The sequence below is a fragment of the Ovis aries genome, chromosome 15 (assembly GCF_016772045.2).
Source record: "Ovis aries strain OAR_USU_Benz2616 breed Rambouillet chromosome 15, ARS-UI_Ramb_v3.0, whole genome shotgun sequence".
Classification (NCBI taxonomy): domain Eukaryota; kingdom Metazoa; phylum Chordata; class Mammalia; order Artiodactyla; family Bovidae; genus Ovis; species Ovis aries.
Window position 1 is genome coordinate 46,368,562 of NC_056068.1, and position 26,022 is coordinate 46,394,583.

The 26,022-nt window shown below is 52.4% G+C and overlaps 1 protein-coding gene and 1 long non-coding RNA gene across 11 annotated transcripts in view; one reads left to right on the plus strand and one right to left on the minus strand.

Moving 5' to 3' along the window:
• Positions 1-3,259, minus strand: part of LOC105602268 (uncharacterized) — a 22,960-nt gene extending 19,701 nt beyond the window's left edge. For 5 of the 7 annotated variants that reach the window (XR_009596521.1, XR_009596520.1, XR_009596519.1 and 2 more), the window contains exons 1-2: positions 2,073-3,259; positions 976-1,241 (exon numbers count right to left, since the gene is read on the minus strand). This is a non-coding gene — a long non-coding RNA (uncharacterized LOC105602268). The remainder of the gene's footprint in view (positions 1-975; positions 1,242-2,072) is intronic. The other 2 variants (XR_009596522.1, XR_009596517.1) reach the window with 2 other exon arrangements.
• On the plus strand, positions 2,944-25,806 carry APBB1 (amyloid beta precursor protein binding family B member 1). 4 transcript variants are annotated; one of them, XM_027979429.3, is made up of 14 exons: positions 2,944-3,057; positions 10,161-10,892; positions 16,888-17,063; positions 17,162-17,218; positions 17,302-17,387; positions 17,483-17,546; positions 17,968-18,117; positions 18,477-18,604; positions 18,993-19,107; positions 19,251-19,335; positions 19,735-19,818; positions 24,713-24,828; positions 24,973-25,149; positions 25,232-25,806. In XM_027979429.3, the coding sequence occupies exons 2-14, from the start codon at positions 10,175-10,177 to the stop codon at positions 25,397-25,399; spliced, it is 2,124 nt and encodes a 707-aa protein (XP_027835230.1). In that variant the 5' UTR covers positions 2,944-3,057; positions 10,161-10,174; the 3' UTR covers positions 25,400-25,806. The 4 variants fall into 4 exon arrangements, with proteins under 4 accessions (XP_027835230.1, XP_027835229.1, XP_060255370.1 ...); XM_027979428.2 differs by lacking the exon at positions 2,944-3,057 and adding an exon at positions 3,315-3,424; XM_060399387.1 differs by lacking the exons at positions 2,944-3,057; positions 10,161-10,892 and adding an exon at positions 15,346-16,007.
• Positions 25,807-26,022: the final 216 nt, after the last annotated feature.

The window sequence follows — 26,022 nt, forward strand, 5'->3', positions numbered from 1 at the left end:
GAGATGGCCCATAAGCTACTGGTTGTTCTGGAAACCATCAGAAGGGGGATGAGATACAACTTAGAAAGGCTGGATGAAGGGTACAGGTTGACACCCCACCAATCAGGAGGCTTTGTAGAACTAGGAGAGCAGGGATTCAGGAAAACTGTGTGTGGATCAAACTGAACTATATGTACATCTTTTTTTTTTTTTAACAGCTCGGTTACAGCTCAAAGTTTTATTCAATAAACAAAGGATAGTCCACCCTCCAGGCGTGACGGTGGAGAGGGTGGAGATCCCAAAGGAGAGGCCCGTATGTCCATCTTAACTACACTTAACTGTGTTTGCATCTTAACTAATTAGATGCCTCTCCCCATCTTCACCATCACCTGTGATTATCATCTCTGATTACCTGAAGAGAAATCCATGGATATTACAGCCATCCTGCTTAATGGGATTGGTAAGACACGTATTCTGGTGGGCTGTCTGTAAATGGGTGCTAGTCCTGGATTTTTTTTTTCATTTGCTCAAGCAGAAATCTGGAAGTCATCCTTTCCTTCATTCTACCTTAGCCAATCAATTAATCACTAATTGTTGAGTTCTTTCTCCTGAATATTTATTAAAGCTATGCAATCTTCTCCATCCCTAATCCCCCCACTATAGTCATCTCCTAGAATTGCTTTCTAACTGGTACTTATCCTGCCAATTTTGCTCTCTTCCTATCTATTCTCTACTTAGCAGCCAGAAGTGATCTTCTAAAATGCAAGGGTGGGACTTCCCTAGCAGTCCAGTGGCTACACCTTTGCTTTCCAATGCAGGGGGTGCAGGTTTGATCCCTGGTTGGGGAGCTAAGATCCCACATGCCTTGCAACATATATATATATATATACACACACACACACACACACATATACATAAAACAGAAGCACTATTGTAGCAAATTTAATAAAGACTTTAAAAATGGTCCACACCAAAAAAATCTTTTAAAAAATTTACCTCTTAAAAAAAGAGGATTGATGCTGAAGCTGAAGCTCCAATACTTTTCCCACCTGATGAGAAGAGTCCACACACTGGAAAAGACCCTGAAGCTGGGGAAGATTGAAGGCAAAAGGAGAAGCAGGCAGCAAAAGGATGAGATGGTTAGATAGCATCACCAACTCAATGGACATGAATCTGAGCAAACTCCAGGAGACAGTGAAGGTCAGGGAAGGCTGGTGTGCTGTAGTCCAGAGGGTTGCAGAAAACTGGACACAACTGAGCGACTGAACAATGACAAAAGATGTAAAAAAAAAAAAAAAAAAAAAGCAAAGGTGAATGAACATGTCCTTCCCCTGCCTCAAACCTTTTGATGATTTCCCATTGTCCTTAAATTAAAGTCCAAAACCCTAACAACATGGTTCTCCTTGATTTGGCACCTGTCTACCTTTCCAGCTCACCTTATGCCAATCTTCTACATTATCACACCCATCCTGGCCTTCTTGTACTTCTCCTTTGACTTGGAATCATTTTCTCTTCTCCTGGATGACCTTTTTCTTTTTCACCTCACCTAAGTGCCACTGCCTTGTGAGTCTTTCCAAATGTCCCCAGGTAAAATTTAGTCTACTCACATAGTATTCCACAGACTTCATTCAAAACACTCATCACAATTCTAACCATATATTTAGTATCACTTTCTTTTGTTATTCAAGCTTCATGAGGGTAGGGACTGAATCTTGTCTCTTAACAAGTTCCTAGCACCAAGGACAGTGCCTCCCACACTATAATTATTTGTTGAGAATTATCAAATGAACAAGGACATCTTTCTTCTTCTGAGTAACTCTTACTCATCTTTCAAAGACAAAAGTCATATGTTATACCCTCCAAGTTGGGTGACAGTCAAGTCTGATTTTTCTTTGGGACCCTAGGACCTAGCCTGAGGCTTAGTACATGGTATATAATAGAAGTTTGTCAAATCATAATAAACTCTTTGCTAGGAGTTGATAATTTCTGAAGTCAAATGATGGGTATATGAGAGTTCATTATACTATTGTGTTATCTTTCTATATACATATCTGAAAATCTCTATAACAGAACATTAAAACATTTATATTCACCTCAAGTCAAGTGAAAGTGTAGTCAAATATGATCTTGAGACTTCTGGCTTAGGCAAGCAGTAGACGGTGATGCCACTCACTGGGATGGATGAAATGGGGCTGCATCCAGGCATGTATGTTTGTGTGTTCTCAGATACATGTACTGGAGAGAATTCTTTTTCACCCCAGTGTAACTTCTTAAAAGGTTAAAAAAAAAAAAAAAAGGGTGAGACAGAGTTTAGATTTGGACATTTTTAGTTTCAGGCACCCCAAAGGCATCTTTAGTCAGTTGCTCAATAGTTTGCAGGTACAATAAATCAAACCTCTGCCTTAGAGGAATGAGTTAGGGGAGGGTTTCTGGATGGTGACACTCCCTCTCACTGGCTTTGATGGCCTCTGGGCCATTGACCTGACCAGTGGGGACTACCCCACTATCCAGGGAGTCTGCAGTGTTGAGCGCCACTATTCCCTCCTTCACACTTTTCATCTGCATTCTCCCCGTCTTCTTGCCCTCCTGTGAATTTCTGGCAGGGAGCTATTCGTTCTTCATGTCTGCAAGGCCTTGGTGTCACAGTCTCATGTCCAGCCGCAGGGGTAGGGTGTGAAGAAACATCTGGGTTCCAGTTTGTTTCCCCCACTTACCTGTGACCGCAGACAAGTCGCTTTACCTTTCTGAACCTCAGCATCTTGTCTGCAAACTGAGGATAATCAGAGCAGCGGCTTCACAGGGCTGGTGTGAGCGCGAATGCGTACAAAGGGTTTAACACAGAGCCTGGCACCGTGAAAGCGGTCAATAAATACGAGCTATTATTATCACCAACGCTGTGTCCTCATCGCTTACCACCAGGACGTCAGGGAGTGTTGCCGCGAGAGCGGAGCAGGCGGCCTCCTCCAGCCCCTCCCCGCGCGGCCGCGGCCCGGGCACCGCCGCCGCGGTTCTCGCTCCAACCTCGGCCGAGCGGCGCCCCGCGGCGGTGCGGGGCCAGGGCCCTGCGGGGCGCGCAGGGTGAGTCCGGGGTCCCCTGGTGGAGGGTGGTGCCGGGCTGGGCGGGGGTCGGCGGATGCTGGGGCAGCCCTCTGGGACCTGGGGACCCACCCGGGCGCAGGGGTGGCGGCCGGCGAGGGGGTTGCGGGCGCGGGGCTCCTCGAGGCCGCAGGGCGCAGCAGGCAGGCGCCGGGCGCTCGGCCGCCGAGGGGCCCAAGATGGCGCCCCTCCCCCACCCCGCCCCGCGCGCGCCTCCGCCGCTCCGGGCGCGGCCCCGCGGCCCGCGCGCTCCTGGGCGGGGGATGTTGTGATGGAGAAGCTGCCGCCGAGCCCGAGCCCCGCAGCCTGAGCCACCTCCGCCACCTGGGCCTGGGGCCTCCCCGCGCAGGTAGGAGCTGCCCCTGACGGGGCCCAACCTGGGCTGTCGGATCCCTGCCCCCAGCGGCCCGCGGACCCTGCAGCCCGAACCCCGGGGCGGCCCGCGTCCCCCGGCCGGGCCCCATCCCTGCGGGCGGCCCTCCCACCGCGTATTCCGACCGCCCTCCTGTCCCCTCCTTCCAAAGTCCGACTCTGCTAAGGTCCTCACGCCGTTGCCTCCCCGACCTTTACCTGCTGCCCCTCCGGAATGAATAGGGAGCGAGAATAAGGATCGGGGAGCTGGGGGCGGTGGGGGATGGGGGAGGGGAATAAGAGGATGGGGGAGGGGTGGTCACGGACTGGGAAGGGGACCTGGGGTGAGGTGGGCCGACAGGCCGCATGGATTCCTGCAGGGACCCAGGCCTGAAATCTGTCAAGCCGCATTCTGTTGCCCTCGGCGACCGAGGGGTGTGCCCCGGGGCCGGCTGGCCCCAGCTCAGCCTGGAGGCCTAGCGCTGGCTGGAGCACTCATTAGGAGCAGTTTTCCCATTGTCGATTCAGAGGATATTTCGAATCTATTTTGAACCTGCCTGTGTGTTTCTTGCTTTCCCAGCCCCTCGGAGCCCCAGTTGGCTACATGCCTTAAAGCCAGAACCTCGTCTACACTTTGATATCTTTATTTCCTCGCTTCCCATTCATTCTTAAAACCACTTCACTCCATCTTCCATCTCTGGCACCTATGGAAACTGCTCAAGCCAAGGTCACTGGAGACTTCCATGTGGCCAAACCTAATGGACGCTTTTCCTGTACGTCCTTGCCGTTTCTTAGTGTTAGTGGTGTGCGTCTACTCTCCCTGAAACATTTTCTGGGTTTCTCTCCTGCAGCCTTTTCTGCTCCTTCTCAGTTTGCTGCCTCCTTCCCCTTTCTTTAGTTGCTGGTGACACTCTTGGTTCTTTCCTAGACTGTCTTCTCTCATTCTGCACTTTCTTCTCATATTTTATTCACTCTCAAGTCTCCAAATTTCAACTCTCAGAAATGGATACTTTCCAATCAGCTACCCAAGCTGGAATCCTGGGCAACATTCTAGATTAATCTCTGTCTCTCACCCTATATCTTATGTCAGCAAGTTCTGCCACATCCACTACCTAAGTATTTTTCAAATTCATTCATTTCACTCCATCTCACCCACTGCTGCCAAACTTAATCTAGGCCACCCACCCCCTTTTTTCCTTGATTGCTTTGATAACATACCCTCCTGCTTACTTCCCGTTAATACTCTAACATAATTTTTCTTTACTAAAAAAAAAAAAAAAACTATTCAATCATTTATTTATTCAACAAGTGTGCTTTGAGCACCTAGTATATACCAGGTACTGTTTGGCGCTGAAGATTAATGATGAGCAAAATACACTATGCCCTTGTTCCCATGGAGCTGACAGTCTAAGGGTAATGTCAGATAAGATAAAATTACAAATATAATAATTACTATGAAGGGAAAGGTGAATGGTGTCTTGAGAACACACAGGAGCACAAGCTAAACTGTACTGGAGGGTAGGGAGAGAGGACTGAGGAAAGCTAAGAACATGACATTTGAACTAAGCTGTAAAGGATGAGTAGGAGTTAAGCTGGGAGGGTAGGGAAAGGGAGTTCTGGGCAGAAGGGGAATCGTGTGTAAACACCTTATGGAAGGAGAGAGCAGGATGTCTTTAAGGAATCAAAAGAAGACCAGTGATGCTGGACAGCAAAGTGTCAAACGTGGAAGGAAGGTAGAGGCCAGGCTGAGCTGGACAATTTAGACCATGTTAAGAATTTTGATCATAAAGCCTTTGTCCTTGGTGTGGACTGTTGATGGTAGTAGATGTAGAATGTCAATCAAATCCAGAAATTTTTCTTGGATAGAAGATCGTCAGTACTTGGGGATAGATTGAATATGGGGAGAGACGGAGAAGGTGGTGTCAAGGATGGAATTTCTACTTCTGGTTTATAGAACAGGTTGGATGGTCATATTATTCCATGAGCCAGGATCCTGAAAGAGGACCAGTTAGGGTGTGGGAGAGAAACATGAGTGAGTATGTTGGTTTGAGAGGCCCTTGAGACATCCAGCTAGAGATATTGAGTAGAAAGTTGAATGTATCTGTCTGGAGCTCAGATGAAGGTTCTGAAATGGAGGTATACTTTTGGAAATCATCCGTTTGCAGGGGGCAACTGAAGTTATGGGCATGAATGAACACTTGTATTGAATATTGGGTGAGAATGAGAAAACAGCATGAGAATAAGCCATGAGAAACTCCAGCAGAGGAAGATGAGCCAGCAAAGGAGTGTAAGAAAGCATCAGACAGTATCGAGAGTGTAGGAAGAAAATCAGGAGATACAGTGCATGAAAGCCATGGCTGAAAGCTGGATGAGAGGCCATGGTGTCAGATGCTGCTGAAAGTACAACCCGGATGAGGACTCCCAAGTGTCTTTGGAGTAAATGACACTGGGGTCATGTTGACCTTGGAAGGAGCTGTTACTGAGGTGTGCTGGAGTGAAAGCAGGGCTGGAAAGAGTTGAAGAGTGAGACCCAGGTGAGGAAATGGCAGCTGTGAGTAAAGACATCTCTTTCAAGAAGTTCATGGTGTCAGGTTGGGAAAGATTCTGTGTTTAAGTTGGGAGATAGTGGATCTTATTGAGGAGCTATTTACTACATGGAAGAAAAAATGAATCAACAGTGGTTAAAAAAAAATTCCTAGAAAGGCATGAAAGGAAGAATTTAAATGACAGGTGAAGCAGTTGGTTTTGGAGAAAAGGAGAGAAATGAATAGATGCTGAGTCAGTACGTTTTTGGGCCTGAGGATGTTCTCTGGCTGATGGCTCCCATTTCCTCAATGAATTAGGAGTGAGGGAGGGAGGCATTATCCTCTGAGAGGGAGGGGTGAGGAAGGGGTTGGTCCAAGGAGAGCTGTGTTCTTGTCTCAGGCAGGTCTCCGCTGATGTCTTGGCTAAAGTAAACCTTGGGATCCTGTCAGACATGACTGAAGTGATTTAGCATGCATGCATGCGTTGGAGAAGGAAATGGCAACCCACTCCAGTATTCTTGCCTGGAGAATCCCAGGGACAGAGGAGCCTGGTGGGCTGCTGTCTATGGGGTCACACAGAGTCGGACACGACTGAAGTGACTTAGCAGCAGCAGCAGCAGCAGCAGCAGTGCCCTGTTCTTTTCCCATCGTAATACTCAGTCATTTATTCAACAAATACCGAGTGCTTAGAGGGTTAGATACTACCGTTATACTGCAGTGTAATGAGCTCGTCAACGACTGTTTCTTGATAGACTGTGAAATCCATCAAGGAAGAGCCATTTCTTTATTATTCATCTCTCTCCCCCCCCCATGCCTAACACAGTGCCTGGCATACAGTAAGCAGTCAGGCTAGAAAACCATTGACCTTGAGCAGGATTCATCCCCTACCCCTGAGGTCTCCTGCCAGGCCCTTCAGGTTTAGTGGCCGCTCTTAGTTCCTCCCCTGAGGAGCCTGCCTGCTCCCTGCCTTGAGCCAGAATCCGTGTGGCTCCTTCCATCCTTGGAGAGGTCCCAGGTGTGAGTAGTACCAGTGGGAGGGAAGAGGTTGGGTTGTGCCCCCTCTTGAAGATACTGAGCAACTGGTCATTCTTTGACCTTAAGAAATGAAGTAAAGGTGACCACACTTTCTTGGGACAGGCAGCACTCACAGCAGAACACCCGCTTCCCTCCCCCAGTGCTTTCTGTCCCCGTGAGCAGATGGGCAGGGGTGTCCTGAAGTCACCCTGATTCCTCAGTGTCCCAGCCTCACAGGGCATGTGCCCTTCTCACACCACACCTCCAGATGTCAAGGAGGTTGGTCCCGAGTACTGAGAAACCTGGCTCCACACACTCCTGTTTTAGAGAAGGGCCAATCATCCCTGTGATGTTCCGAGTATGGCACAGTCATGGGGTCCTTCATCTCCTGAAACTCAGAGGAACAGCCTTTGAGTGAGGATGTCAGTTTAAGCCAACCATCCCCCTTTTTGCCTAGATCTCAGACCTTACTTGCCTGGGACCCCATACTACTTCCTTCTCAGGGACCCTTCAGCATTCTCCAGCACCTTCCCTGATTCTCCTTCCCCGGTCCATGGGATCACACAAGCCTGTCTCAGTGTCTATTCCCAATTAGTTCTGAGCTACCTAGTTCTTAGTTCCTCTTACCCCTCCATCCTGACCAAGGGCCCACTCTGCAGACGCACAGCTCTCTTTGGTCATGGAGTGTGAAGTAAGACACAGTCTTAGATGTTCCATTGGAATGCGGTGGTGCTGGGCAAGGTGAGACGCAGAGGAGGGAATGGGCACGTGAAGAGGGGAGAAGGGACCAAACAGGAAAGACTTACTGCTTAGGAGCTGCGGTGGCTAAGCCAGGTTTTGAAACCTGATCAGAGGTCCTTACAAAGGGAGACAGGATTCCAAGCGAGAGATCAGTGTAAACAAAGAGCCAGGGCTAGGTGGGTGTGACAAGTTCCTGTGGCTGGGGCATAAGCTGAGGAAGAGGCAGATGGGGAGAGGGTCCGAGGGGGTCACAGGAATTGGCTCGAGGAGGCTCTTGGTGATCTGCTAACGAGCGCAGACTTTATCCTAAAGGCAGCGGTGAGCCATCTAATTTTTTGAGCTGAAGAGTGACACAATCTGGTTTCCATTTTTGGAAGATTACTGTGGTTCTGGGTAGAGGCAGAGCCGTTTATTTTTCTTGTTGGTGCCAGTGGCCATGAAATTTCTCATTGCCCAGGGGAAGCCATACTGAGCAGACCAGCAGTCAGTTACGTGGGAGGTAGACACGTGGACAGGAACCGTTTTTCATTTCTTTCACAGATGTGTGCATGGCATCGTGCTAGGGTCTGAGGAGCTAGAAATGACGGAGAGGTGAGCTATGGCACCCACCTCTCAAGTGGAGCACTGCACCCAGGAGATGGCCAAGCCTTGCCCGGCAGCCTAAACACCTCCCTGCAGCCGGTTCAGGGTTGAGAGCTCTGCCAAGGAGGCAGAAAGAACTGAGGCTGTGGGTTCAGGGAGACAAAGAGCTCAGGGTGAACAGGGAGCTAGAGAGCGCTCAGGTGAGAAATTGAGGAGAAAGAACTGTGCAGTGAGGATCAGAGAGGAAGGTGTGTGTTGGGGGCAAACTGGGGTCAGTTGCCTATTGGGGGAGGTCAGGTAGGAAGAGAGAACTCTGAGTCAGGCTATCAGGGAGGGGAGGAGAGTGTGGTAGGGGCTGTCTAAGAGGGTCAGGATGTGAGAAAATTGAGTAGTTTGGTGAGGGAGAACAAATTGTGAGGGGGCATCCAGGGAGTGAGCACATTATACTGGGGGTCATAGAAAGGGAGAAGCTTCCAGTGGAAGGTCAGGGAGATGGGGAGGGTGGAATGGGGCTCTGAGGGTGGGATCAATCATTAGGGTGATGGGCTGGGAAGCCTGATAGGTGGAGAAGGTGATCCACAAAGGGCTTCTGAGGATGCAGGAGGGGGTTCAGGGGGTCAGGAGGGGTGGACTGTCACTGTGGAACAGGTGAGCCCCTCACCGGAAGGGCAAGTGGAGTTTGGTTAGGGCACCGTGAGCAGTGGCTGACACACAGTAATAGGACCACTGTGTGTTTTCTGAAACTGGCAGAGGGGATGCTCAATGGGGCCAGGGGAGATGGGAGGGCAGATTCATACATTGATTCAACAAGTATTTATTGAGTTCTTGCTTTGTGTCAGCACTGAGCTAAGCTGTAGGCATACTGCATTGAATAAAAAAAGGCAAAATCCTCACCACCATGGAACTCAAATTATAGCCAGAGAAGGCAGTCATTAAACCAAGTAAACAATAAATTAGCTTGTTAGATGGTACTGGTGCTGGGGAGAGTTTGGGAACGGCTGGGAGGGGGCATGGTGGCCTTCAGTATTAGGGTATTTAGGGAAGGCATCCCTGAAAAGGTGACATTTAGGCAAAGACCTTAGGAGCTGGGGGTCCAGATCAAAGGCACCTACAGTGACCCAGAAGCACTATAGGTGCTGGCAGAGGAACTGGTACCCGAGGTGAGATACTTGGTAGAAACAGTCACCAAAATGCAGCTTCACCTGGTCAAAGGAGCCATGAATTGGAGCTCAAGACCCTTGTTTTGTGACCTGAGGGCTCAGCACCTTGCCCCGGGGGCTTGGTTTGCAGTTCATTCTCTCATTTTCCCGGTCCCTCGTACAGGGTGTACTTGGGGGCCAGCTGGGCCCAGTGATTCATGATGAGAGCACCAGAGCCAGGGGAGCTCACAGTCTTGGGGCTGTGGGTAGCGGTGTGGCAAGAGGCAGGGAGCAGGCAGTGTCCAGTGTCTAGAACACAGGAGCTGGTTCCTCACCAGCCGCACTCCTGGTACAGTAAGCCCCAGTTGGATGAGTTGGGGGTGGGGATGCACAGAGAACCATTGTTATGGAGTCCCTGCCACTGGGAGTGAGGGCAAAGCAGGGGCTAGCTCTGCTATCCCTGGCAGCTCGGGGTTGGGGGTTGGGGATGGGGTGGACCTGGCCTGGGCCTGGCCGGTGCAGGTGGTGGTGGTGGTTGAGTGGGTGTGGTGGTGATGGCGGAGAGTGGAACCCAGTTACTCTCCTAGGATAACAGCTCACAGGACACAGTGGTATGTGCTGGCCTACTGAGTGAAGGGAGGTGAGGAGGTGCAGGGCACAGGCCTGGGGCTGAAGCAGGGGTGTTGCTATGCTGACCTGGAGGCTCAGCATGGTCTCCTCTCCCCACTTGCAGGATTTGCTGAGGCCATGTCTGTTCCATCATCCCTGAGCCAGTCGGCCATTAATGCCAACAGCCACGGAGGCCCCGCACTGAGCCTGCCCCTGCCCCTGCACGCTGCCCACAACCAGCTGCTCAACGCCAAGCTGCAGGCCACGGCCGTGGGACCCAAGGATCTGCGCAGCGCCATGGGGGAGGGTGGTGGGCCCGAGCCAGGCCCTGCCAATGCCAAGTGGCTAAAGGAGGGCCAGAACCAGCTCCGGCGGGCCGCCACAGCCCACCGCGACCAGAACCGCAATGTGACCTTGACCCTGGCTGAGGAGGCCAGCCAGGAACCCGAGATGGCACCCCTGGGCCCCAAAGGCCTGATGCACCTGTACTCTGAGCTGGAGCTCTCCGCCCACAACGCGGCCAACAGAGGGCCGCGAGGACCCGGCCTGATCATCAGCACCCAAGAGCAGGGCCCGGACGAGGGAGAGGAGAAGGCAGCAGGCGAGGCCGAGGAGGATGATGAGGAAGAGGAGGAGGAAGAGGAAGAGGACTTATCTTCTCCCCCAGGGCTGCCGGAGCCCCTGGAGAGCTCGGAGGTGCCCCCTGGGCCCCAGGCCCTGGCAGACGGCCCCCGAGAGCACAGCAAGAGCGCCAGCCTCCTGTTTGGCATGCGGAACAGCGCAGCCAGCGACGAGGACTCGAGCTGGGCCACCTTATCCCAGGGCAGCCCCTCTTATGGCTCCCCGGAGGACACAGGTATCTTGTGCAGCTTGACATGGGGAACGTGGGAGGGAGAGAGGGCAGAAGGTGGGTCCCTCCATACAGAGGCTGGTATCCGCCTGGGCGGGGGTCACCAAGCCCGTGTCCTTAGTCCTCAGCAGGCCATGCCCTGCTTTTCCAGAAAGAAATGTCTTCATACTGAGAGTGCTTGAACAAGTGGATAGACCTTTCCATCACATACCCCCGATGGATGATGGACTGGTCTGTTTATGAGGCACTTACCAAGTACTGGCTCTCTGCTCAGTATTATGGTATTAAATCTGCATGCCAATGGGAGATAGATATCATTAGTATGTCCATAGTACAGGTGACAAAAAATGGGCCTGGAGAGATTTAGTCCTCTCCCAAGGTCACCCATGGGCTTCCCTGGTGGTTCAGACGGTAAAGAATCCTCCTGCAATGCGGGAGACCTGGGTTGCATCCCTGGGTTGGGAAGATTCCCTGGAGAAGGGAATGGCTACCCACTCTAGTATTCTGGCCTGGAGAATTCCATAGACAGAGGAGCCTGGCAGGCTACAGTCCACGAGTCGCAAAGCGACGGACACGGCCGAGTGACTTCCACTTTCAAGGTCACCCACAGTCTGAGATCACAGTAGAACTGGGATCGAAACCAGGTCCAAGTACAGACCTGAGCTCTGGGCCCTTATGCTATCACTGATGCATACAGCCGGACAAACCTAGGTGCCCTCTAGGCAGTTTTGAACAGGCAGCAGCTCCCCACAAAGGTCTGTTTGGAAGGACTGGAGTGTTATGTACAGAGCACCACACTGGATGTTGCAAGAGTAATGTTTTGTTAGGAAGAGGATATTGACTAAAAGGAAACGAAGAAGAGGATGCTTTCTTGGGATGGGGGATAGATATTAGGATTGATATCTATCCAAGGACTGATCCTTCAGTGGGCCCCATTTAAAGAAGTTGAATCTCTGCATTTGCTAGTGTCACGTGGAGATGCAGATAGAGCTGAGGAGCAAAGGACAGAGATAATGGGCTGCAGCCGCAAGCCTGTGCTGGATGGTAGTGTGAGGAAAGACTCTTCCCACTCCAGGCAGCAGGCACCTTACCCAGACCCAGACTGGGGAACCTTGGCAGGGAGCAGGCAGTTCAGATGAGTGAAGGGCAGCATGCCATCCCCTTTCAAAAATCTTACTATGGACATTTTCAGACATATACGAAAATAACAGAATAATGAACCTGACTTACCCATGACCCAGTTTCAACAATTATCAACACATGGCTACCCTTGTTGCATCCATACCCCCACCTACTACTCCTGGGCCCCAGCCTAGGCTGTTTTGAAGCAAATACATCTGTAAATGTTCACTCATGCATTTCTTTTCTTTTTTTTAAATCTTGATTGATTGACTTTTGGCTGCACTTGGTCTTAGCTGTTGCGGTGAGCTCTCTCTAGTTGAGGCAAGTGGGGGCTACTCTCTGGTTATGGTGCTCCATCTTCTCATTGCTGTGGCTCTTTTGTTATGGAGCAAGGGCTCTAAAACGCTTGGGCCTCAGTAGTTGTGGCACATGGGCGTAGTTGCCCTGTGGCATGTGGAATCTTCTCAGACCAGGGATAGAATCCGTGTCCCCTGCATTAGCTGGTGGATTCTTAACCACTGGACCACCAGAGAAGTCTCCCAACTCGTGCATGTCTAAAATATAAAACACTTTTTAAAAATCCAGGGACTTCTCTGGTGGTGTAGTGGTTAAGACTCTGTGTTTCCGTTGCAGGGGCACAGTTTCCACCCCTAGTTGGGAACTAAGATCCTACATGCATGCTCCTGCCTGCCCCCCACCCCCGGCAAAAAATATCCGAACTACTAAAAACATGTCCATTGAAATTTACCAGTACTTCCTCAGTATCACTGAATATCTAGTCAGTGTTTACATTTCCCAGTTGTCTAATGAGTGTGCTCCTGCCCTTCTAAAATTTGATTCATTTCATCAATATCCAAATAGGAACAGACCTTTTGATGGTTGGTATGTCTCAAAGTTTCTTTTGATCTGTACCTTATCCCTCCATCTCTATTTTGCTCAAAGTTTTGTTGTTGTTTTAATTGAAGCCACTGTGTTGTCTTCCCTGGGCTTTCCATTTTCTGGATTTGAAGAAGTTCCACTTCCCCTGGATTTCCCGTAAATTGGCAGTGAGTTCTAGAGCCTTCATTAAATTCAGAGTTTTTGTTTTTGTTTGTATTTTGTTTGAAAGGACACTTCACAGGTGGTATTGAGTACTTCTACCAAAGACAAAGTCTAATTGCCTGTCTTTAGAGGGATGTTAGCGACCGTCAGTGATCATTGCCCAGATCCCCTTTATAGGAACTGCTGCTACTCCACTCCAGCGGGTTACTCATAGGGTTAGATGTGGGGAAATGTAGTCTCAGTGGAGCCAGTTCTTCAAGGGAAACTGAAAACTAGATATGGATGTGAAGCATCCCAATTTCTAAATGTTAGCAACCAACTCTGTTTTTTAAAAAAGTACCACACAGGCCAGACAAAATCTATCTGAGGCTTACACGGCCTGCAGGCGGATCGTTTGCAACCTCTGCCTCAGGGCGTGTCAATCAGGGACTGAACAATGGAGAGCCTGGTTGCTCTGGGGTCCCTGGATGGTCACTGTGGTGGTCACTCCTATGAGCCTTCTGAGAGTGGGAGGACAGAACTGCTCAAGAGCTGGGAAGAGTCTGCTGGGTGCGGGCAGTGACCTCAGCGAGGGAGCTGGTGTGGTGAGAGGATCGGCAAAGATCAAGGTTTGCTGGAGGCAGTGGAAATCGAGTATCTCGGGATAGGCTGGGTCACTGCCTACTCTTATGACTGTTGCTATGACCAGGGAGACCACAGAGGAGGTCTGGTCTCCGGTAGGAATGGGGTAGAATTGAGCAAACGTTATTTTCTCCTTCCCACCCTAGGATCTCCACAAGGTTGTTAATTGAATGCGGAAGTATATGAATGAATGGATGGATGGATGCATGAATGATGAGCGAATGATGAATGAATGAACTTCCTACCTGTGTTGGGTTCATACTCGGTGCCAGGTCTTGTCCTAAATGCTGAGAATACGTACTACAAATGATAGAGATTCCTGTCCTCATAGCACTCAGTCTAGTATTTTGATAGCAGTAAATAGGTAGTTTGAGCCCTGGGGTTGCGGAGGTGCAGGAAGAGCAGGTAATAGACTCAGGGGTGGGTCAGTTTTGAGAAGGGATCTTTACACTGATGCCCAGTAGGTGGTGCCAGGTGAAGTTTGAGGGAATGTAGGCTGGGATCAGAGAGGATTAGGGGCACGAGAGAGAGACAGAGAGAGAGAGAGAGAGAGAGAGAGAGAGAGAGAGAGAGAGAGAGAAGCAGGGAGAGAGACCAAGGGTGAGGGGAGTGGTCAGAGGTAAGGCTGAGAGGCAGGTGAATAGGGGCTCCTAAGGTCCTACAAACCTTGTGGAGAAATTGGGTTCTGTCCTGGGGGCAAAGAGAAAACAATTAGAGTATGCAACTGGAGAGAAGGTTGTTAGCATTTGGGGCTGTAGCATGCAGCTCAGATTGGAAAGGGCTAAACAGGAAGAGGGAGACCAACTTGGGAGGCTGTTGCAGTGACCCAGCTGGACTTCGGGAGCGAGTAGGGCTGGGGAAAGGGAGAGCAGGTGACTGCATCCGGCTTAGCCAAGGAGGCCTGAACCTTTGAGTGCGTGGGGGGAGCGCTTGAATGAATTGGCGCAGGAGAAAGTATGCATTTCTAAATAAATGTGTGCTTGTGGAAGCAAGGGCCGGGGTGGGGCTGTGCTCGGAGGGAGATGTGCCAAGCTCCAGAAGGGCCTCCCAGATGGTCCGGGGGTAGAGCGGCCCCTCCAGGACAGATCGGAAGGATGAAGCTCTGAGGCAGGAAGGTGTCGACTGACAGGGATGGCAGATGGATTGGTGTGTGTGACTCAGTCAGGAGATGGTGAGCTGGTCCTCAGATTCAGGGGTATATGACCCTTCAGGGAGAAGGGTGTGGCTCTGGGGGACACAGCTGTCCTGGGTGTGGTGTTCCTGGAAGGTTTGGGGGGAAAGCCCTGAAGACGGTGGAGGGTCCCCAGGGAAACGCAAGCTTTCTAACTCCCTGGGACCTGAGGGGAGAGGTGGCTGGGGGGAAGGAGGCAGTAACGGGTACCTGGAGGCTGGATGGGCAAGAAGAGCCCCTCCTCTGTGAGGCCACTTCATTGGAAGCTGAGGGTGGCGAGGTACCTTGCCAAAGTGACTCTCGCATCAGGTACACAGTCACCTCGGTGTAGCCACGCCCACTTCCAGCCCTCCTTGCCTGGTTGCCCAGCAGCCTGGGTCTGGGGACTGACTGCCTGTCCCTCAGTGCTGCCTCTTGGACCAGTCCGGATTCCTGGTTTCCCTGGTAACGGGAAGCACGTCAGCAGTCTGGGCACTCCCAGCCGGTCCTGGTGCTGCGGTTGCCGAGGAGACGCTGCAGCCTAGCTGGGCCCTGGCAGGTGAGGGGGGTTGGTGCTGGGAAGCCCCAAGCCCAGCCTCAAGCTTGCTGGGGCCCAGCCCCTGAAGCCCACCCTCCGCTTGAACTGCTTGGCAGATTCTGGGCAGGGGTGGGATCCCTGGGAGCCTGGAAGCCACACCCTGTTTGCACGGAGAGCTCTAGGCTTTGCAGGGCCCCAGGTGGCTGGGGTGTTCCCACGAGGCTGAGCCTCCTGTCGTCCCTAAGGCTGGGCTTGACTGTGGCACTGAGGTGACCGCTGCGGGGGGTGGGATGGAGATTCAGGATTGGGGGAGGGGATCTAGGATCAGAAAGAAGCGATGTGAGCAGGGAAGGCTGGGGTCTCACGAGCTGCACCCTCCATCCCCACTCCAAGGGGGTTCCCTTCCCTGTGGTCCTGGCCCCTCCTTGGTGAGCTCCAGGTAGGGGAGGATCCTGCCTGGCAGGCGCTCTGCCCTGGTGAGAAGTGGGCGGGATGAGCTTCTCTCTGCAGCCCAGCACCAGGCTGTGAGCCCAGCTGGCCAGGCTGGAGGGGCTGTGAGGAGGCAGGGTGGAGCAGGAGGGGCTGGGAAGGAGTGCCATGGTCTCCCAGGACTTTTTCCTGGCCATCCTCTTGCAGGATAGTAGCCCAGGTGAGGGGCGGCATGTACCTGGGCACCACGTGGGGCGGGCTGGCAGGGAGCATGGACCTGCTGGAGGCGTGAGCTGGGCTGCGGGGCTGGAACAGTGTGGCTCTGCTTGGAGAGGGGAGGGCATGTCACAGGTGTGTGGTGTGCACATATGCATGAAATGTCTGCACGTGTGTGTGGCAAGGGTCAAGGTGTGAGTGTCTGTGGTATCTGCACACATGTGGCAGAGGTTGACATGTGTTGCGTGTCTGTGCATTCACTGTGGGTGTGGTACCCACACATGGGTTGGGGGGCACTGTGGATATGGTCTGCACATGTGTGTGGCAGGGGCTAGAATATATATGTGTGTGCACACACCTTTGTGGATGGTGGCTGCATTAGCGGATGGATGGAGTTGGTGTGTGTGTGTTTGTCCCTGCACATGAACGCAATACCTGCTATCCGTGTAGGTGTCTCCTGTGTGTGCACACCCTTGTGTTTGTGGGGGCTACACAGGTGTGTAGTAGGGCTTGTATATGTTGTGTGACTGTGTGCATGTGTGTGTAAAGGGTCAGTGTGTCCACTGGAGATACAGATATGTATGACAGGTCATTTGGGGTCACTCAACCTCCTTGCCTTCTCTCTTCCCCCCTCCTTCCCTCTGTGTGGCCACATTAGCTGGGAGCAGGGCCCAGGAGGAGACATGAGTCACGTCCCTTGCTGGTGGGCCCCCCATGCTGTGACTCCAGACTTTAGGCTCTAGGCGGAAGCAGGAATCTTGTGTTGGAGCCCTTCCCCCACCCCTTCTCCACCACTGGGTCTCGGGAGGGGACTGGGCATAGCACCCATGATTCTCTTGTTAGGTAGGCAGACCCTTACCAAGACCACCCCCCCCACCCGGCAGATTCCTTTTGGAACCCCAACGCCTTCGAGACGGATTCCGACCTGCCAGCTGGATGGATGAGGGTCCAGGACACCTCAGGGACCTACTACTGGCACATCCCAACGGGGACCACTCAGTGGGAGCCCCCGGGCCGGGCCTCACGATCACAGGGGAGCAGCCCCCGAGAGGAGTCCCAGGTGAAGCCCACAGGCCTGATAGTTCTGACCTGGAGTGGAGGGGGGTGCTGCTGGAGCAAGATAAGCCAGCCACTCCTTGCTCCCATTCCTGCTTCTAGCTCACCTGGACCGGCTTCACTCATGGAGAACGCTTTGAGGATGGAGAATTTTGGAAGGTGAGTGAGGGGACCTCCTTCACGATGGGGGAGCTGGAGATGGGGCATCATTTGGGTCCTGATTTCTCTCTCCCCTTCCTCAGGATGAGCCCAGTGAGGAGGCCCCGATGGATTTGGGGCTGAAGGACCCCGAGGAGGGGATGTTGCCTTTCCCAGCTCAGAGCCTCAGGTGAGTGGGCTGGCAGTGGGATGGGTGTGTCTGGAAGGGGCCTTGGGACAGCTCCCTCTTCGGGGGCCTGTACCAAGTGTTACATCTGCCTCCAGCCCAGAGCCATTGCCCCAAGAGGAGGAGAAGCTGCCCCCACGGAATGCCAACCCAGGGATCAAGGTGTGTTCAAGGCGATGCGTGTGCCCAGGTTGGGCCCCCGTGAACAGGAGCGCCCTCAGGTCAGGTTCTGGGGTCTCTCTGGTCTCAGTACAGCTCCGCAGGTCCTCAGCTCTTGCACTCTCAGCACAGACCCTTGTGTCTGAGCGGGAGGCACTTCAGTTTATAACTCAGGCAGCCTTGTTGCTTGGCAGGAGGTCCCTCCTGGCTGGGCTCAGGTGCTTCCTGCCTAGGGGTCTCCTCTGAGAGCATCAGTCCTCCTGCAACTCTGTCCTGTTTGTAGAGCCTCTTACGTCCTCCCACCTGCTGTGCTCTGAGTCGGGAACTCCTCTGGTCTCAGCAGAGTGCCCTGTGTCCTGGCTGGGGGCTCTTCTGGGTTTAGACTAGACCCTCTGTCTCCCACCCCCTCTTTTGTGTCTGGCAGTGTTTCGCCGTTCGCTCCCTAGGCTGGGTGGAGATGACCGAGGAGGAGCTGGCCCCTGGCCGCAGCAGCGTAGCAGTCAACAATTGCATCCGTCAGCTCTCCTACCACAAAAACAATCTACACGACCCCATGTCTGGTGGCTGGGGCGAGGTGAGCTGGCAGGGTGGTAGGGCGGCGGTGAAGTGCAGAAACTGGGAGAGCTGAGTGAACCAAGCTGCACCTCTGCCAGGGCTGGGGAGGGGGGTGCGGATCCACCAGGCCAGTCTTCGAGATGGAAGTGTGACTCCTGATTGGGAGATGGTTGCCTGACAGCGAGGGGGTTGATAAAAGGAGTCACGTCGGAGATGAAAGGTGTGAGCTTTGCTAGAGTTGAAGCCTGCAGGGTAGCTGGTCCCACACCAAAGAAAGGGCCCTAGAGAGGTGGCTCACCTCCCTCTAGCTGGAAGTGGCAAATATCAGCCACCTTCCCGGCTGGGGCACCGCTGAGCATCTGCCTCTTGGGCCTGCAGGGAAAGGACCTGCTGCTGCAGCTGGAGGATGAGACGCTGAAGCTGGTGGAGCCACACAGTCAGGCCCTGCTGCACGCCCAGCCCATCGTCAGCATCCGCGTGTGGGGCGTCGGGCGGGACAGCGGAAGGTGGGAGCAGGGCCGGGGCTCCGGGGTGGGGGCTCAGCCAGCAGTCAGAGCGAGGCCCTCCTCCCTAACTCTGTTGTTTGCCTCTCTTGTGCTGCCGGACCCAGAGAGAGGTACTATGCCTAATCTACCCTGACCATTCCTCTCCCCACCCCTGGACCAGATGCAGCAAAGCGCCCAAGTCTCCCTAGTCTGCCCCGCCCCTCCCTGCGCGCTGTGCTCGCCCATCCTCCCCGACCTTGGCATGCTTGCCTGTCTACCCTCCGGCCAGAAGGCAGTGTCCACAGTACAGCGACCCGAGGGCAGACGGATGGGGAGGGCGTGGGTGGGCGGGAGTGAGGCTCTGCACTGGAAGGCACTGGGAGACACTGAGGCGCCCCTCCCCCAACAGGGACTTTGCCTACGTAGCTCGCGATAAGCTGACCCAGATGCTCAAGTGCCACGTGTTTCGCTGTGAGGCACCCGCCAAGAACATCGCCACCAGCCTGCATGAGATCTGCTCTAAGGCACGGCCCCCTTCGCACCCTGGAGTAGCTGCCACCTTTGCTGTACAAGGACGTGGGTGGGGTCTTTGAGTTGGGGGCGCTCCAGGGCAGCGAAGCCCTGACGGACCCGCCCTCCCTCTTCCCCCTTCCCCTCCCTTTCTCAGATCATGGCCGAAAGGCGCAATGCCCGCTGCTTGGTAAACGGACTCTCCCTAGACCACTCTAAACTTGTGGACGTCCCTTTCCAAGGTCAGTGTCACAACCCCACCAGGTCTGTCTCAGTTTTGTTGGCAAAGTTGAGGGGACCCAAGAGGAGGCACGAGTTCCTGGGCAGAGTGATAGTAAAATGGAGACTCAGCACTTAACCTGGTCGTCCAGAAGTTCATACTTCTAAAGCGGGGGATGTGAGTTAGATCCCTGGTCAGGAAACTAAGATTCTGCAAGCCGTGCAGAGTGGCCAAAAACAAAAAGAAAAATGGAGATTCAATTCCTGGGGTCAAATAAGTGTAAGGACTTTGGTTAAAGAGAGGCAGGGGAGGGGTGGAGGTAGGGCCTTGGCTGAGTCAGTGTTCAGTTTATACCCTGGTGATGGGGACTGGGAGAAGCAAGAGCTGTCCCTGTGACTGATCCTCTTCTTTCCTCCTGCAGTGGAATTCCCAGCACCTAAGAATGAACTGGTGCAAAAGTTCCAAGTCTATTACCTGGGGAATGTGCCTGTTGCTAAACCTGTTGGTATGTGTGTCCTTTTCCACCCAGGGACCACCACCTTGATCTCAAAGCCCTTCCCCCACCCCGCACCTCCCAGTACCTCTTTCACCAGACCTTCCTCATGCTTGATGTCACCCGGCTCTTCAGAGTGCATCCCACCTTCTGTACCTCTGTCCCAGCTTCACTCTGGGTCTTAGCTTCCCTGAGTGTGAACCAGTGAACCAGGCATATAGGGAGACCCATTCTTGAAAAGCTTTGGTTAGGTTGGGCGGTAGGTCTTTGATGACTAAAGCGCTGGAGCAGCCAGGAGCTGTGTTTGGTATTACCACCAACTATGGACTGTGATCATAGAAAGGAAGCAGTGAGCATATTTGTCAACATGCTTTGTGTTGGTAAATTACTTCCGTATATGTCATTTAATTCTCGAGAATCCTGTGAGTTTTGGATTATGATGATACCCATTTTATAGTTAAGGAAACTGAGGGTAGAGACTATTAGGTTCACTCTGATACTTCTAGTACTTTCATAGTACCTATTATTTACTTGTTCATTCACTTAGCAAATAATTATGAGGGCTACTATGTACCAGGTTCTGGCCACGGCCCTGCTTTCATGGAGGTTATAGGAAACTACGGTAGGAAAAAAGAGGATTAAATCAAACAGTCACACAAATAAATGTGTAGTTACAATTTGAGTCATTTTACTGAAAGAAAGTAGCAAGATGCATGGAACTATGTAACAGAGGAGCTTCATTTAGTCTAGGAAGTCAGAAAAGATTTGAGAAAGTGACATTTGAACTGAGATCAAAGAATAAATAGGATCTAATGTGCCCAAATGGGATGGAGACAGGAATAAAATGGGGAAAGATCACTCCAGGCAGAGTGAAGATTGGGTATGAGGACCCATCATGAAAGACACTTTAGTATTTCAAAGTCATTGAGAAAAGTGGTGCCAGGTGAGGCCAGGAGCTCGGCAGTGGTCAGACCCTGCGGAACCTCATAGGCCGTGTTTATGATTTGTTCTTCATCCTAAAGTGTTAAGAAGCTACCAGAGCGTTTTCTGGAGTACACTTGTCATAATCATTTTAATTTTGTGAGGACTTCCCTGGTGGCTCAGCTGGTAAAGAACTCTCCAGCCAAGGTGGGAGATGCAAGAGATATGGGTTTGATCCCTGGCTCAGGAAGATCCCCTGGAGAAGGAAATGGCAACCCACTCCAGGATTCTTGCCTGGAAAATGCCATGGATTGAAGAGCCTGGTGGCTACAGTCCTTGGGGTCACAGAGTTGGATAAGACTAAGCACACATGCCCGCACCTAGGTGATACATGGAGAAGGATGTTCAGCGGGTGGAGGTGGACCTGGGGGCCTCAGGAGGACCTTACAGTAGTTGTGGCTGGTAGTGAGAGTATCTTGCACTGTACTGGGGCTGGAGAGGAGTGTGTGGATTCGAGAGGTTTTTAGATGATTAAAGTCAACATGCCTTGGTTAGATGTGGGGTGAGGGACAGAGTCCTTAAGGTTGACCCCTGGCTTCCTGGCTTTTGGCACTAACTGGATAGTGGTGCCATTCTCTGAAGGTAGTAGGTACTGGAAGAGGCCAGTTTTGATTTGGAGATTTGAGTTCAATTTTAGGCATGCTCAGTTTGGTGTGTCTTTGGGAAGGTGAGTAGCAAACTCAAATTGGCAGCTGGATTCACAGAGGAGAGGACTGGGCTAGAGATACAAATGTGGGCATCATCGGGTTAGAGAGGTAATCAAAGCCATGAGTCTGAAGAGGATTGACCCTGGAACGTGGGCAGCCACTGTGAGAAGGGTTATCAGGCTAGGCCTGGCTGTGAGCCCCTCCAGCATTTAATGGACAGTGGAGGAGCAGGTATGAGGTCAGAGGAAAAGAGATGGCTTCAATAAATGGTCAGGTGTCATGCCAAGGGACACTTGGGAAGAACTCAACAGTATTTGGTGAATGGATAAACAAACACACAAACAAAAGAATGCTCAGGTGAGAGCCCAGGAGATGGTGGACTGAGGACTCTAACCCTGGTCATCTTCAGTTCTCTGTCCTTCCCTTTATACCATGCTGACTAATGATCAACACCATTACATTCAGTGAGGGAACCCTTCTTAGGGTGGGGATTGAGCTGGGGTTGAAGGAAGGCCTGGACTTGCAGAGAGGAGTAGACTGGATTCTGAGGTACTGCCACAGCTGTGGAGCCGGAGGTGAGGAGATCCTCGTGGGAGAGCAGGAAGGACTCATGACTCCGCCCTCCCCTTTGTGCTGTTTCCTCTTCCCTTTCACCCTCAGGTTCATGACTCTTCCAGTTATTGCATCACTCCCCTATCTACCTGCCATTCACATAGCTTCTCAGTACAATAAAGGAACTGTCTGCAGCCCTGGATGGATCCTCTGCTGTCCATCAGCTTAGAAGGTCTGCCCTGTTGAAGCCAAGAGTTTCACACGGTAGTCCCTAAACTCACTTTATCATGCTTTATTTATGCTCCGTTTTTACCCTGCGCAAGTTTAACATTGGCCCCTCCTGAAGCTGCAATATTCACTCATTAATCATCCATCCATCAACAAATGACTACCCAGTGCCTGATTTGTGCCAGGCACCGGTCTAGATTCTTGGTATATGTCAAAGAACAAAATTGCCTTTAAACCAAGATTCCTGCCTTTAAGTAGCTGACATTCTATTCAGAATAGACAGGCAATAAGTAAATTATATAGTATGTTGGAAGGCTACAGTTGAGACCTGAAGCAATGAATCTACTCATTAGAAAAGACCCTGATGCTGGGAAAGATTGAGGGCAGCAGGAGAAGGAGGCAACAGAGGATGAGATAGTTGGATGGCATCACCAGCTCAGCGGACATCAGTTTGAGCAAACTCCGGGAGATTGTGAAGGACGTAGCGACTGAACAACAAGGATGAGGGGGGTTGGGAGTTTGGGGCTGGGGTCAGGGTGTAGGTTTCAGTCCTGAGCTGTCACCACATATGACAGACTCTTTCCAGGTCACCTAGTTCCACTGTTGTCCCCGCCTCCACGCTGATCCTCCCCACTCTGGGGCCAGGTGCCACCCCCACAGCTCCATCTGCTTATTAGGCAGTCTGACTTTGATGTCTGGTCTCCACATGACTGGCATCAGTGTCAATCACATCTGAGCGCTCTGCAGGCTGCCCTCACCCACCCACTCCTGTGTCATCACCCTTCTGTAGCTTCTGGGCTGCTGGGTTATTATACCAGTTTGGGTACATTTGCCCATTTGCCTTTCTCAGACATCTGGAATTCCTTCAGTCAATAAGCCCTGTGCAAGGACTGGGGACAGAGAATGAAAGTTGATATCTGTCCATGAGATGGCCATAGCCTAGTGTGAAGAAGTTCCTAGCAGTTACAAGATGTGCCAAGAGTTGTCTCAGCAGCACCCTGTCTGCCTGTGGCAGGGAAGGCTTCCCAGACAGGAGGGCCTAGGTGAACCCTGATGCGTGAGAACTGGGAGTTTCGCAGACAGTCAAGAGAGGAGGAGCCCTCTGGAGGGAGGCTTTCCCTCAGTTACAGTCTGTCCCTGGAGGGCACCCTCTTCTTTTACTCTGTGTTTCCCATCTGCCTTGCTGGGCATTTGCCAAGATTAGACGTTGATAATGCTACATAAATCCTTTGAAGCTCAGGGAGCAGTAAAATACGAAGCTTGACAGGTCAGATGAGGCCAGTTTTTGGAGGACTTCATGCTTAGGAGAGAAGTTTGGCTTTGATCCAATCAGAGGTAAGATGAGCAAGGCCAAGGTGAGGGAGGACTTTGGGGGAAGATGTGTTTTCTGCCCTCAAAGGGTCCACAAGTTCGGTTCCCAGTGGGAGCCCAGAGGCACTGACAGGGGCAAGCGGGCCTGGGGGCGGACCAGTGCGTGCTTCCGCATGGACGTCAGTCACTCTAACGTCGTCACTGTAACCACACACAGATGACACAGCCAGCTCGTGAGCAGTGCAGGGAGCAGAACCTATGCCCCATGCTGCTGCCCTGGTTCTCTGCTGAGTCCCAGTGGCGGTGGCATGCACGGATGCATGGGTGGAAATGTCATGGGTGGAAGTGTTTAACGGCAGTTAACATTAGGAGTTAACGGAAACATTGTTACAAGGGCAAGTTGATTGATCTAAAAGCCAGGAACCTTGGATTCCTTGGCTTTTGCATAAATATTAGAAATTACTGAGTGCAGTAAGATTTTGACAGCCCCTTTGGTTCTGAGACTAGGACTACAGACAAGGGGCAGGGGAAAGGCCTGGCTGAGAACTCAGGCTCTGGAATCAGACTGCCTGTCTTCAGATCCTCATTTCTCGGTTGTGACCTAAGGTCAATTACCTGATTTCTCAATATAAGCTTCAGTTTCCTTATCTATAAAATGGTGATAAAGGGATCTGTTGTGAGATTGTGTATGACAGTGCACTATAATGTCATAACGTGGTGTGACACATGAGACAACATTGCTCAAATGGAAATTAAAAAAAAAAAAAAAGCCAAAAGCAAAGCTTGCATCCTGGAGTCTTAAGGACTGGCGAGAACTGGCCTATAGGGGCTGATTTAGGAGTTGTATGAAGCACTGCCGTGTGTGAATGTGGAGAGCAAGGTATGGGGAGGATAGAACTTTGGGGGTCAGTCTGCTTAGAAGGCTGGAGGAAGAGACAGAGTCAGTGAAGCAAAGCAAGCTTAGGATTCAAGATGGAAGAGACTAGAAAAGTGCCAGGTCACCGAAACCAAGGAGGAGTGCACCAAAGAAGGGTATCTATGCAGCATGGTCCAGGGCTGTGGGCAGGTGAAGTAGGGATGGGGCAGAGACCCCGGGCTTGACTGGGCAGAGCTGGACAGTCCAGCGTAGAGCTGGGGTGTCCTCTGTCCACCACCAGCAGTGCCATGTTCATGTCCTTGTCTTTCAGGGGTAGATGTGATAAATGGGGCCCTGGAATCTGTCCTGTCCTCCAGTAGCCGTGAGCAGTGGACCCCAAGTCACGTCAGCGTGGCCCCTGCCACTCTCACCATCTTGCACCAGCAGGTAAAGACCTGGGTGGAGAAGGTATGGCAGGGCCCTGCTGTGGAGGGCAAGACTGGGAATGAGGGGAGGGGCCTCCGGAAAGATGGATGCACCCAGTGGAAGAGGGTCCGGCCATCCCTTTCCAACTGGTGCCCCTCCCCGCAGACGGAGGCAGTGCTGGGGGAGTGCCGGGTGCGCTTCCTGTCCTTCCTGGCCGTGGGCAGAGACGTCCACACGTTTGCATTCATCATGGCTGCCGGCCCAGCCTCCTTCTGCTGCCACATGTTCTGGTGCGAGCCCAATGCTGCCAGCCTCTCGGAGGCCGTGCAGGCTGCGTGCATGGTGAGTGGGGAGGGTGGTGGAGCGGTGGCGCCCAGCCCACTTGGGGCAGGCTGCGGCATGACTGCACCTCCTGCCTTTGCAGCTCCGCTACCAGAAGTGTCTGGATGCCCGCTCCCAGGCCTCCACCTCCTGCCTCCCAGCGCCCCCAGCCGAGTCTGTTGCCCGGCGTGTGGGGTGGACCGTCCGCCGGGGCGTTCAGTCGCTGTGGGGCTCCCTCAAGCCTAAACGGCTGGGGGCCCACACCCCCTGAAGCCGTCCGTGCTCCCTCCACCTGCTTGCGTTGGGCCCCAAGGAACTCAAGGGTGCGGGGTGGGGAGGGGCCCTGCAGGCTATTATTAGACTTCAGGTCCCCCCCCACCAGAGTTGCCCTCCCCAGTAGCTGGGGTTCCTCACCTGGGGGCTGGGAAGGGAGATCTAATTCTGCAAGTGACAATATTGGATTGAGAGAAGAGGAGCAGAAAGAGGAAGCAAGGCCAGCCCCAGCTCTCCATCCCCACGTTTCAGGTGAAGCAGGAGGAACTGGTCGAGGCCAGGCTCCATCTTCATAGGATCCTGCTGGGGCAGAAGCGGGGGGCCAGTCCAGGCATGGGTCCTCTCTCCTCTGCTCTGTGGGTACCTCTGCTGTACTGATATCACTAATAAAGTCTGCCCTGCTCAGCTGTGTGCTTTCCTGTGCCCGCAACACACCATCACTCCAAGAACCCTCCTCCTTCCGTTAGGATTTTGTTCCTGGGCCCCCCTTGCCCTCCCTGCCTCAAAAAAAGAAATTGGGACAGTTGCAGCAGGGTCTCGAGTCCAAGTCCCTTGTATTTATTTGAACAGCCTGGCAACCAGGCAGCAGCAGCCGTACAGGGTTCCTGGCTGACCAGTACA